This window comes from Beta vulgaris, chromosome 9, assembly GCF_026745355.1.
Source record: "Beta vulgaris subsp. vulgaris cultivar EL10 chromosome 9, EL10.2, whole genome shotgun sequence".
NCBI lineage: Eukaryota > Viridiplantae > Streptophyta > Magnoliopsida > Caryophyllales > Amaranthaceae > Beta > Beta vulgaris.
The window spans coordinates 10,418,564-10,431,925 of NC_079210.1; the positions used below are offsets into that span (position 1 = coordinate 10,418,564).

General features: G+C 34.2%; 1 protein-coding gene across 3 annotated transcripts; it reads left to right on the forward strand.

The window, feature by feature from the left end:
- Positions 1-2,501: 2,501 nt before the first annotated feature.
- LOC104902867 (receptor-like serine/threonine-protein kinase NCRK) lies at positions 2,502-12,115 on the forward strand. Of its 3 annotated transcripts, none has more exons than XM_010690788.4 (11): positions 2,502-2,678; positions 5,166-5,232; positions 5,666-5,741; positions 6,366-6,482; positions 7,002-7,118; positions 7,997-8,263; positions 8,454-8,695; positions 8,837-9,127; positions 9,929-10,165; positions 10,448-10,675; positions 11,627-12,115. In XM_010690788.4, exons 3-11 carry the CDS (start codon positions 5,672-5,674, stop codon positions 11,948-11,950), a joined length of 1,893 nt encoding a protein of 630 aa, XP_010689090.2. In that variant the 5' UTR covers positions 2,502-2,678; positions 5,166-5,232; positions 5,666-5,671; the 3' UTR covers positions 11,951-12,115. The 3 variants fall into 3 exon arrangements, with proteins under 3 accessions (XP_010689090.2, XP_048492098.1, XP_010689089.2); XM_010690787.4 differs by lacking the exon at positions 2,502-2,678 and adding an exon at positions 4,054-4,533; XM_048636141.2 differs by lacking the exons at positions 2,502-2,678; positions 7,002-7,118 and adding an exon at positions 4,050-4,533.
- The last annotated feature ends 1,247 nt before the right edge of the window (positions 12,116-13,362 follow it).

Below are 13,362 nucleotides of genomic sequence, written 5' to 3' on the forward strand. Positions count from 1 at the left end.
ATATGGGAATGGAGAGCTTGTGTAGCAGATTGTTTTATCTATTGCTTTAGTAGATATATTATATTAAGTCTGGTTTGAAGTTAACATTAATAATGTGTTTGATTTTAAAGTACTTTGTTTATTTGTTATATTTAAATTCTATAGTTTAGTTATATGTTTTCCGTTGCAAAATTATGAGTAAGCCGATACGTTATCACACGGGCGATGCTGCTTTGATGATTCTCTGAGTTTTATATTGAAAAGGTATTTTTGAAAAGAGAGAATTGTGTAAGCTAGCCATTTACCGATGATTAAAAATAGTCAACACCATTAAGTTAGAATCCACTATTACTCTCCCCATCCTATAATACAGTGTGTGTGTAACACCCCGATAATTCTCTCTTTTTAGAAAATACTTTTATAATATACAAGTAGAGAATAGTTACCCAAGTATTATCGCCCGTGTGATAACGTATCGGTTTATTCGGAATTTTGCAAGGAAAACAATTAACTAATCTTTAAACTTTATTATAAATAAATAAATAAGTACGTAAGTAAAACAACCAAACATTCTGAATGCATCTACTCAAACAACATAATAAAATATGTTCTTATTAATGCAAAAATTAAATATACTAGTTACACATTCTCTCCATTCCAGATTCTCAATGATGCACATCTGCGAACCTGTAATGTCATGCTATACTAAATCAGTTCACCAAAATGGATCATCACAAGATCAATAAGGCAAAGCCACGATCACACACACAAACAAAGCACGTAATCAGCAAAGCTAAGTACTACATACTAAAATATAAGCATTCCTAACATGATACTAAATAATAACGTGCAGGGATAAATAATAGTATAATCATATAACATTCTGCAGAAAACTTTTACTGAACAAAACTCTAAACATCTTTTTATTACTTTAATGGAATAGTTATTGGAACGAGTTGACTTATCTACTAATGCTTTCATTAAGAAGACGAAATACGGGCGACTCCGTATTCCAGAATGACCTGCGATATCGAGGAACCTTTGAACTAAAAGAGAAATGGTGATCAATCCATTCCTAGAAGAGCCATTGGCTACCACTACGTATTCCAACCCTTAATGTCTAACTCTAAACGTGCACCAGTCTAAAGTTTATAACTATTCTCGTTACACTTTACGTTAATTTCCAATTATCACTTGTTATGACTCACATACAAGCAACACATAAATAATAATCAAACAGTCACAACTGAACTTCTTTTATCTTAGAATTTAATAAGTGATCACAACTTACAATCCAAGACTTACTTTTCTTTTTAATCTCAACTTTCTTATTTGTTGAACCTAGCCAAGAATAATCTTACCTTTAAAAAGGCATAACTTATCACTTACCAAATAAGGCCCACAATCCTCATAAGATAATAAAACAATACTTGTAAGGGAATACATGAATAACATGATTCGAACTCTATAACATATATTAATTCCTCAAGTCCATTAGACTTCTTTTCCAAAATAAGTTAGTATTTAAAACTTTTATCAAACCATGCTTAATTAAAATATTTTCAACTTTATTAAATCATTAAAATAATTTCATTTGACTTTTAAAATAGTCAACCTTTTTAAATAGTCAAATCATTTTAAAACTAGATTATGTTTAAATATAAATATATAAATACCAAAATATATTTATAAAATCCTTTAAAATTATGGGGGATTACAATTTCATTTTACATGGGTCAAATAATTTTAAAAATATTTGACTAAATATTCTCACTAATATATACAAGAAAACAAATGTATTTGAGATGTTGTTGGATTCGCCTCTATATTTAGTTTCATAACTAGTTATTAGGCCCGAACTATGCCCCGGGTAAGAAAAGTTCATTTATTAATATAATACTTTATGATAATAAGACTAAATACAACTTAGTCTAATGTTTAAGACTTTAGTATATGTACTTGAGGTCTCGGGATCAAACCACATACTGCGCAATTTTCTAAATTTTTTATTGTACATGGACTACATGAACTAAAACTCCATAAGGAGAGCGCCATGTGGCACAATTTCTTGTTTATGCACGCCTTTTAGTATATTTGTATAGATATTACCGTTTTATATTTTTTATTAATAAAAAATTATAAATATCGAAGATCAAAAGTCCGTATTAGAGATCGTGTAAAAAAGAAATATACACTATATTATAGGATAGGAATACAGGAGAGTGATTTTCAACTCTAGTTTTTCACCTAGCAGACAAAGTTCTTTCTCGAAACAAGTACCATGCTACAGGAGCTAAGAATCACAAGAATGTCACATTTGTCAATTGTCATAACATTAATTCCAACACCACCTAAAGGGTGGTCTCGTTTGAACAAAATCGCAAGAAAGGCATTAATTTCAAAGTCATCTGGGAAACAAAGCTGTGGGGACCTCTCCAATTTAACCGTTGGCTTAGGCGTTGTGCCCTTGTCCTATCTCTACGGCGTTTCCCGTCCACTTCTCACTCACTCACTCACCTCTCACTCATTCTAACACAATTGCGACACATTTTCTTATATCTATCTTAGTTACACTACAGTCTACACCCAATTTTTGTGCTCATTCACTCAACTCAAAAATCCATGGCATGCACACCAAATTCAATGTCTATTACTTTGATCCGTTGAATGTGCTTCTCACAAGAAGCTCAGTTGCTCAGGTATTCTCAATTCTCGACACTCATCTTTATTCCTCAGCAAAAGTTTCTTCTACATTGAATTTCCTTTAAAACTCATAAAATTTTCAAAGTTTATGCCTTCATTTTGGTGTAGTAGTATTCTCAAGCAATCAATTAAAGCTAATATTTTGTAAACCAAAACTCTATTTACTTCTCTTGTGTTCTCCCTAATTTGAATTTTTTTTTCAATTGATAAAAAAAGTCATATAGAATCAAGAAAAGATATGGAATTGTACTTTATTATTTAAGGTTTTGATACATGCAACACAAAGCTAACAATAAACATTGAATACGATTCTTAAGATGGCATTGGTGCAGAAAATTTTTGACAAAATCACATGTGTATCTATACAAATATATTAAAAGACACGTACAATAAAAAAAATTAAGAAATTGCATAGTATAGGGTTTGATCATAGACCTCAATTACATATACTAAAGTTTTAACCACTAGGCTAAGTTGTATTTAGTGTTATTATTATAAAGTATTATATTAATAAATAAAATTTTTTCTTATCGGGCATAGCTAGGACATAATAACTCGTTAATAGTAATTACTTATTACTTAATATTTCCACTAGTCTAAGTTAAATAATTCTCGATGAAACAATCTTACCAAGTATTATGAGACTGTTTCACTATCTTAAATGGTTATTTTTTGTTCTCTGTCTTTGAAGTGACTCCTTAATTACAAAAAAAAGAAGTAACTCCTTAATCAAAATTCAAAATAGTAAGGTAATTTCGTTTCTATAGACCAACTATTTCAAGTTAACCTGATTAAAATTTAAAATCTTGAGAGATCGTACCTACGATCATTGATCAAATCCGATTTGTATCATTTATCCGCATAAATTGTGACACTTTTAAAAAAGGGTTATGCTATATGCAGCCCTTAGGGCTGCATATAAGACATAAATACATTGCTTAAAATGAAAATTAGTTGTCAATTTATGACAAAAGTTTGCATTAATTTATGTAATAAATGATCAATTAATGCTCGCTTTTTCCATATTTAGCTTCTTATATGCAGCCCTTAGGGCTGCATTTAGCTTTTCCCTTTAAAAAAACATTTACCTCCATTACCTTTAAAAGTTTGTGTCGGCAATTAAGACACTGAGGTGGTGAAGCAATGAACCTAGTGAATACATTAATTATAATTACAAATCAATAAAAAAATCATATTGTTGAAGAGGTTGAGGAATCATTATCATACACACGTCTATTCTCATGACTTAGCGCGTGGAGATTTGTCTTTGAACTTTCAAGCCAAGTAGTAGTAGTTCAAGGGAAGTGATGAACAACCGTGCAACATTTTTTTAAATATCTAAATTTTGGGGGCACAAGATTTTAAATATGACGAATTAATTATTGAACGTTGACGATGCGTTTCGATGTGATTTAATCATTAATGCATATATTATATGCTCTACAGTAATTCTGGAGGGTTATCATGGGAAGCATAATAATAATAATCTTACTTTTAATCTTTATTGATTTTCTTTTATACTAATTTATTAATTTATTATAGATATTCTCCAAATGGTTAAGAAGTCGCTTTCTTCTGTGCAAAATTTTAGCTTTGGCAATATCTGCAATGATGGGTTTTATTATTGTTTATCCATTAAAACTTTCTTATGCTATATATAATATGCTTTGCTGAACTGGGTATTGTCTTCTGCTTCTCTTGTGCTGGCATTGTCAATGTTGATTTGGGTGTGCAATTCTAGCATCCACCTTTAGTGTTGTATCGAATTCGAGTCGAGTTTGATGATCTGGGTTTGCAGTGTTGTATTCAAGGATAGGTTGTGGAAGAGTGTAAAGTAGTGTATGAGTTAAGGTAATTTCTTCAAGTATCATGGATAATATAGGTCTGTTTCAATGATATGCTTGAAATTATGAAATGGACGAGAATTCTAATGTGTGGAGTAATATATGTTCGTTTTAAATGAGATTTGCATCTTAGGAGGTAATCAAGTTTATTTTGCTCTTGGAACTGTTCTGGCTCTTCTGAAGTTGTCGGCTACGAAACCCATTGAGGTTGTCGGTTTCTCAATTTAGGGTATTTGTGTTGTATTTTGTTTGGAAGTGATGTATTGGTATTTCAGTTGTAAGTCTATAGCATTTTGTTGAGCATCTAATCATTTAAATAGTGAATAGAACTCTTTGCATACAAGGTAAAATTCTTCTAAAATTAGCTTCTAGATGGATGTTGGCCAACCATGCTTTTGGTTGGTTCTGGTTTGACCATGTTATGACTCAAGAGGATATTGGCATTTTTTGCACTCATGTATTTGACATCTGAAAGGGCTAGTATTTATACTTGAATTGATTGATCTTGTCGCCTTAGATTATATTTGTACTTGTGAATTTAGCTCCTCCTTTGCCTTCGACAGAATTGTTTTGGCTGATTACTATGTAATCAATCAAACAAAAGGTGTATAGCTGACTAAAGATGACATTCTTTGGCAGATTTGGTAGTTGGAGCATTTGATATTCAAGATATGGACATGATATCCCAACCTTACTTTATGTGAAGGTATGCACAGGGTCTTCCTCTTAGTCTCGGCATCTTCTTGGGTGTTACCGGGTTTTCAATGCTAAAGTCATATCACGCAGAACCTTATTTCGTTCTACCCAGTCATGTTTGCTTCCTATTTTCTACATTTAAGTTGTTGTAGCTGTTCATATGCCTTTCTTTCTTTAGTAACCATGTTCTTTTAACTTTGTACTGTAGGAAAGTTTGTGTCAGACTTATGTTTTTCTTTGACAGATTACCTTACTGGTTTGTCTTATTGTCTCAGAAGCTTCACAAAGCAAAGCGCATTTGTACTTATATTTGATGCTTTGCTTGTATTCTGTTTGATAGGAACCTAACTATTGTTGGTCTTAGTACAATCATTACAAATTGATATCCATTTAGCAAGTGGGAAGATGATACTAATTTCCTCCTTTTTTTTATACTACTGTAGGAATTGATGAAGATCCAGCTGTCAGTTGCTATTACAGCTCTCGTGTTCTTGATCTGCATTCAACAATTAACATGTGGTTAGTGCCTAAGAAACTACATTGTATTATCGACTTGCAGTTTCGACTCTAGATCCCTTTTTTAAAAAAAATGTCAGTCCACCTATAGTATGGATTGTCAACCTAATTGATATTGTGGTCTGAATTTACTGGCTGTTTGGAAAAACTGCTGCTGTGCTTTCTAATAGTAAAATTTGAGTGGTCTCTGCAATGCTGTAATACTTAGCCTGGTTTAAATTTGGTGAAGGCTGGTGGGTCACAAGTCATAACTCATGAGTGAAATGTTTCCAACTTTTTGTTTGACAAGACAAGATCATCCATTATCTTGAAATTACGGTTTTCATATTATGTACTTCTGTTCTGGAGCAATGTGCATATACAATAGGGTTGTTAGTATTGCTTGACGCAGTGCGCCTTCATGCACGTACATTAGGGGGCTTAGGCCCTTTTGTCTTTTCACCCATATGCTAGAGTCAATTTTTGGAAATTCACTTATTTGGTCCCTTGGTACTTGTTACGATACTCTAAACTCATCTGGTTTAGATGTGGTTCTGGCAGTGTTTCACCAAACTATTTAAGCATTTGTTGACCTGTAAAAAAAAAGCGAAAGCAGCGAAACTGAGTTCTTTTTTTATCTAATTGCAGAACAGGTATCAGATACTTCTGGAAGTAGGTGGACTTGCGCATGTTCTTCACCTCATCAAGAAACACAAAGCTCTATTAATGCAGCTAACTGTTCTACATCTTGTGATTGTCAGCTTGGTAGGTCATCATTTTATGCTCTTTCCTGTTGTTTGCATTAGTGGGTTGGAGAAAATTGAAGATCAACCAAAGCAGCACAAAAGATTGATTTTTTTCCTAAGAAAAAAACTTATGACTTGTAGAGCTGTATTCGTCAATAGATTTATGCTTTCTTTGTCACATGGAGAAACTAAGACATTATAGATAGTCTACTACTATAGAGATGGAAATGTATAATGCTTCAGTGACTAATAGAGTGAGAGACTTTAACCTATTCTTTAGTAAGATTTTCTTTTCGTCGTAGTTTGGGTTTGGAAATTTGATTTTAGTATTTCAGGAGGCTTGATACCGAATAGGATTTAAAGAACTCTGCTTTGTTACATGCTTACATACCTTATAGTGGAGCTTACTATCTGAACTTGAGCGTCCATAATTCAATCCTCTCTGCACCAGCAATTTCTTACAAAATTTCTTTTCTAATTCTGAGATGTGAGATCAGGTGTTGACCCTTTTTTCCACTTGGACTTTTTTTTGGCAAAGTGACTGTTAGATCAACTGGCAACAGATGGAGATGTGTCTGTGATAGTGGTCAGCTGCCGACGTTGGCAGCACATGATCAGAACAATAACTGCTTTACAGCCTGTGATTGCACCTCTGGTAAATTTCTAACTTTTGTTATATGTGCTCACATAGATGCCAGGACAACTTGCAACTACTTGGTGTTTGGGCTGCTATGTCAAAAACCTACCACATGCAAATTACATGTATCGAATATAGATGTTCCTACCTCGTAATTTTGTGTTAATTTTAGGTAGTTTACCTCTTGTAGCATGGCATGAATTCTTGTCATCATCCAAACCTTAATAGATGATCGTAAGTGCATTTTGATCCTTTTTCCTCTCAATTTCCATAGCTTCCTTCCCATTTGGCTTTATATTGAGTCATGTTCAAGTTATGTATAACCTTTCTCAAGAACGTCAAGAACTCCTTATGCACCAAGAATTGTTTGCATTCGAAGAGACCACTATAATTTTCTTTTGTAAGTCTAGGATATAAAAAAATGGCATTGCTCTGTGTTGCCATGCTTCGTAAACTAGCTTTGATACCAATTTGTTGGAAGCGGGATGAACTCTCACAATATGTTTCACAATATTATAGGGAGGAAAATAAATGCTTCCTGTAATCTCTTATAATTCTTTGAATGTGAATTGCATTAAAAATGATTTACAAAACAACATATTTATATAACTAAATATACTAAGAAAACTAATGCTTCTCCTAATTCTTCTCTTATTCAGTAATATTAGTTTTCCTTAATCTTCTCGTCAACATACATTGATGTCAAGTTTATTTAGTTACTAATTTAACATCTTCACATTTGAATCTTGAACATAATACTTGTGTTTCTTAGTGAACCTGTATCATGCTCTTATCCTTCTATGCTGAAACCTGTCGGACAAAGTCTCTATAGAATGTACATTAGCTTATTCTGCTAAAGGGGTCTTTTTCTTATTTCATTGTTTTTTGTTTAACAGGATCTTTAACTGATTCTCAAGCTCCAAGCAAACACATCTATAGCAGAGTAATTGTGATCATTCTCTTCGTATGTTTGGTGCTCATTACACTTGCATTTATTGCATCCGTCATCTTCTATTTCTACTCAAGAGGCAAATGTCAGCAACAAAATACCGTGTCGGACAAAGGATCTAGCCTCAACAGTGCTACTGACCTGATAAGACACAAGTTTCTTTCTCAGTCTCTGTCCAGAAGCAATGCAGGGTTTACGGCAAATCCAATCACAGGTAAAGTAACCGATTTATTGTATGTGATTTTGGTTAAGGTACAACTTATTACCTTTCAATTTGATGAACAGATGACTGGAAAAAGCACTTAATATTCTTGGGCAATGAATGTTTAGTCTTGGGATATGACATACTATGTTCAAGTTTTCTACTTGGTATCTTGATTGCTTGTTTTGCACTCTTCTTACAGGATGCTTCGGCTTCGCTTCCCTTTTACTTGGAAGAAAAATGAGAATAATTCATGGGGCAGTCACCCATTTTACATATTCGGAGTTGGAGCATGCAACAAACAAATTTTCTCATGATAATTTGATTGGAGTTGGGGGATGGAGCTATGTCTATCGTGGTCATCTTAAAGATGGTAGAACTGTAGCTGTGAAACGACTTAAAGCGTCCAAGGGACCAGATTCTGACTCCGAATTCTTTAAGGAGGTATAAGCTTCCCGCTTTTGCAATCTTCCTAATGCTTGGGCCGCTGTTGGAAGCCCAGCATATTAGTAGCAACTTTGGCTACTTGCTAGACTGTTTGGTTTTGATCACAGCATTTGTCTAATGATAGATATATTTGTGCAGGTTGAGATCATATCAAGACTGCACCATTGTCATATTGTGCCTTTACTAGGTTACTGCTCAATTTCATTGGGTAAACAAAACGAGAGGCTACTAGTTTTTGAGTATTTGCCAAATGGTAACTTGAGAGATTGCCTGGATGGAAAAAAACATATGGATTGGGATACCCGTGTCGCAATTGCCCTTGGAGCTGCCAAAGGGTTGGAGTATCTTCATGAAGCTGCTGCCCCCAGAATTTTGCATAGAGATGTCAAATCCACTAACATTCTTCTGGATGAAAACTGCAAAGCCAAAGTAAGAACTTTTTCTGGGCTTTTGTTATGTCAACTTCCTTCATGCATCAGTAATGAGAATCAACGTATAGAATTCAACTATTATTAGCAGATGTTGTTCCAATTTTTCTTTAGTAAGGGTACCATCTTTGTGGTTCGTCTCATATTATTCAAATGATTGCCTTTTGGCACAAATATGAAGGAAAGAGGAGAAAGATAGAATAAGATGAACTGAAATTTCAATGAGACATGGTGTTCATGCATCAGTAATGAGAATCAACGTATAGAATTCAACTATTATTAGCAGATGTTGTTCCAATTTTTCTTTAGTAAGGGTACCATCTTTGTGGTTCGTCTCATATTATTCAAATGATTGCCTTTTGGCACAAATATGAAGGAAAGAGGAGAAAGATAGAATAAGATGAACTGAAATTTCAATGAGACATGGTGTTCATGTGCCAAAAATGAACTGAAATTTCGATGAGAGACATAGTGGAACCATGTGCCAAAAATGGGTTTTTGTTCTATTAATTTATACCACCCAGACGGGAAGTGTCTAAACTCTAAATTAATTACAAGCCGAGGAAATAAAATTTTCTGATTTTTCTGAGGAGCAACATCCTTCACAAAATAAAATAGGACGGGTTAGCTGAAAATTCATCCAGACTTTAATAACCGAAAAAATAATTAGTCTGGAGAGTTTCTGAATTTTTTACATGGCTTTATGAGCTTTCGATCAAATACTAAGCGAGGAACAATTTTCCTTGGATTTGAGAATCTTGTGATGCTGTTACATGACAAATTTGCTAACTTTATATTGCAGGTAACTGATCTTGGTATGGCAAAATGTTTAAGCAACGATGGTTTCCCCAGTTGCTCCTCTTCTCCTGAAAGAATACAGGGAACCTTTGGTTACTTTGCACCAGAATATGCAATTGTTGGTAAAGGTTCATTAAAATCAGATGTTTTCAGTTTTGGAGTGGTTCTTCTTGAGTTGGTGACTGGTCGAACTCCAATTTTCAATGTATCTGATAAAGGAGATGAAAGTCTTGTCATATGGGTATGCAACCTGCTTCTCTCTCATGCATCAATGGCCAGATTTTGTCGATATGATTGTTCTTTCATCTACCACTAGTAGTTATTTTAAGTACCAATTCAGCTGAGAACATAATTTCATTTTTACGAGGAAGCATGTGTTGTAAGATTGGCCTGTGGAGGTCAGGTCTACTTGCCCTTTGCTTGCTAATTGGCACTTGGACCAAATTGACAAGCTTAGAGCTGAGACTGCAATGGGAGATTTTTGATATGTGATTAAGGCTCTTTGTTGTTGCTCGTGGTGTAGGCTGCTCCTCGTCTACAAAATAGCAGGCGTGTAATATCAGAATTGCCTGACCCTCATCTAAATGGACATTTTCCTGAAGAAGAGATGCAAATAATGGCTTATTTAGCAAAGGAGTGTTTGCTTTTGGATCCTGAATCCCGACCAAGCATGAGCGAAGTTGTTCAGATCCTCTCAAATATTGCTCCAAATATGTCAAGGCGAAGAAGGTTTCCTGTGAGTTTGTTCCAGGTAAACATTTAGACCGCCTTTCCTTGAGATGCAATTTAAATGGAAAAAGTTATCAAGTTGATGATCATTTCCCTTGAGAGTATTTCTTAATTCTGTCTCATTCCCCGCCGACCTTGAAACTTTGATCACCTACTGTTCAGATCTTTTCACCCCTCATTTTGATCTAGATTGCTAGAAGCTGTATGTGATTGATCAAGATCCTTCTGGTTTCTTCACTGACAATTAGTAAAAGTAGATTATTTCAGTTTATAGTTTTGTTTGCCATAATACACTAAAATCATCAGGTTCCCCTCTGATCACCATTTGGCATCTTACTTCAGAATCTTTCTCTTTTTTCGTGGGGACAAATCTTGGGATATAGCAGAAATCTATATGCTGTTCCCAGTTGTCATGACTTGCTTATTTTGTTACTGGGTTCTAAAAATTTTCCTAATGTACCTTTTCTTTCCGTGACAGGATTAGGAGTTCCGAAAAATATTTGTCAACTTTCAAAGCAACTTCTATGAATCAGTAAATTTAGCCATGTTGATCTAGTATCTACACTTAAACTATGTCAATATCTTTCTGATTGCTTTTTCAAACGTAAGAACCTTATGCCATTTTTAAGTTTTAAACAGTTACGAGCTGGTCAGCAACCCTGTGGGTTTAGCTTGACGTGTACAAATAGGATCGGATACCAGCTATTAAACACTGAGGTGCTGGTTCCGTATGCTAGGAGCCAATGGGCAAGCATTATCTGAGTAGGCTTTGTAATGAATTATAGGCATGTTGATGGAGTTACAAAATATTGTTTTGGAGATTAAAAATAAGAGGAAAGGTTTTCTTCTTCTTTAATGTCCATTGTGAAAATATACATGTGTAGCCCGTACATAGACATTCTACTTTGATGGCTCCCTTTTGATTCACTTTCTCTGTTTCAGCACTTGAAATTGCATCTTTCTCTTCTTGCAGAACTTGTCCTCTCACAGCATGAAAAGTGAACAACCGTATCTGGAGAATTCGACCAGTCAAGTCGAGGTTCTTGTAGACTCTGAGGAGCTCAAGCAAATGTGTCCAAGTAGATGGTCATCTCAATGTTCATTATCATCGGACATTGACCGCACTGTCTTGGCTGATAGTGTTGGGAAGTCGGTAAATCTCTCCTCGGTTCAATATGTCAATAGTCTGCTTTATTTGACATCAAATGGAAATTGTAGTACCAATAATGACGATGATGAGATTGTGGACCTGACTGAACCTCGGTTAGAATCATTCTGTGTAAGAAATGATCAATGATCTTCGACCTGTACGTAGTGCAGAGTAACCACCTTTGACAATGAAGAGCAAACACGGTTTATATGATCTGGAAAGTAATCTGATATACGAAACAGTAAGTTACCAACGCGTATAAGTTATAACATTATTAGAGTGTAAATCAACATCACATTTTTTTGTTCTGTATGTCTTTGTTTCCACGACTTCCTTCTTTGTGCATCAGGTTTCTTTTCTTTTTTTTTTTTCCTTTTACCGAGGCCTGATTGCCGTTTAGCTCTGACCTTGTACTAATATATAGGGATCCGATACATAAACATATGACCATGAGAAATGTAATGTTTAACAATGGTTTTAGAATGAAATCTTTGGGTCCCTAATTATTTAACATTTTGTGGTCATATACTTCCTCCGATGAAATAAGTGAAACACTTCTTTGATTTATGTGACTTATTTGTTAGAGAAGTGTTTCACTTATTTTAGAGACGAGGAAATATATATATTTCTGACCACTAAAATCATCTTGTGAATACATTATATTTTTTTTATTATGGACTTTATATTAATAAAAATTAAGTTTTTTTATTTATTTTTATCATCACTATCTGAAGTGTTCTCTTGATAAGAAGTATTCAGCAGTGTGTCACACACTCACTGCCACTTTTCTTTTTTGTGATTATGTTGTTTCCCGGTGAACGAATCGTACTACACTAGAGCCATCCTTTTTGCAGGGGATCTTGGCACTTGGAAAGCCGACAGAGTCTTTCCTACCTATACAGCTTAGACTATTCTTTGCGTTGAGGTTGCTTTTTTTGCGTTGAGGTTGCTTTTAGTGTCTAAACAACACGCGAGTGAAATTTCCAAAGCTTAAAATGACCAAATTGCCCCTGTTTGAGTCTCCTAAAAGACTCAAACGGTTGGTTGCCTAGACAAACTCCTAATATCAGGGGGTGAAGTGAAAAACAAAAATAGTTGGAGGATTTAATAGAAAATCATTTATTTACTTTTTTTTCCGAGATTACAATTGTACTGTTTGATAAAAAGTACATGATTTTTTGAAAATAAACATGGGTTGCTTTATAAATGACTGTTGTCTTAAACCCGTCAACAATGGTTGGTTTATAGATAATAAGTGTCTCAAACGTACCAACAAGGGTTCTTATAAATCACACTTTTTTAGAGGAAAAAACCTAGCGAATTACGTTAATCGATGTAACTTTTGCTTTTTTTTTAAGATTACAATTTTACTTTTTGACAAAAATTAAGAGTTAATATAAAAACATGGGTTGATTTATACTCCTACCACCCCATAATATAGTGCTCACATTCTTTTTTGGGTGTCCCAAAATGTTGTGCCTACTTTCTTTTTCATCAATTTGTTTGGACTAAATTATCCTTCATTTTTACACAAACTTTTCAAAATACACATACCTTTC

What these genes read in the sequence shown, in the direction of transcription:
- LOC104902867 (XM_010690788.4), top strand. Translation starts at nt 5,672, where the DNA reads ATGAAGATCCAGCTGTCAGTTGCTATTACAGCTCTCGTGTTCTTGATC. An exon ending in AGCCTGTGATTGCACCTCTG is followed by an intron (nt 7,119 to 7,996) that starts GTAAATTTCTAA and finishes TTTGTTTAACAG; the next exon opens with GATCTTTAACTGATTCTCAA. An exon ending in TTCCTGTGAGTTTGTTCCAG is followed by an intron (nt 10,676 to 11,626) that starts GTAAACATTTAG and finishes CTCTTCTTGCAG; the next exon opens with AACTTGTCCTCTCACAGCAT.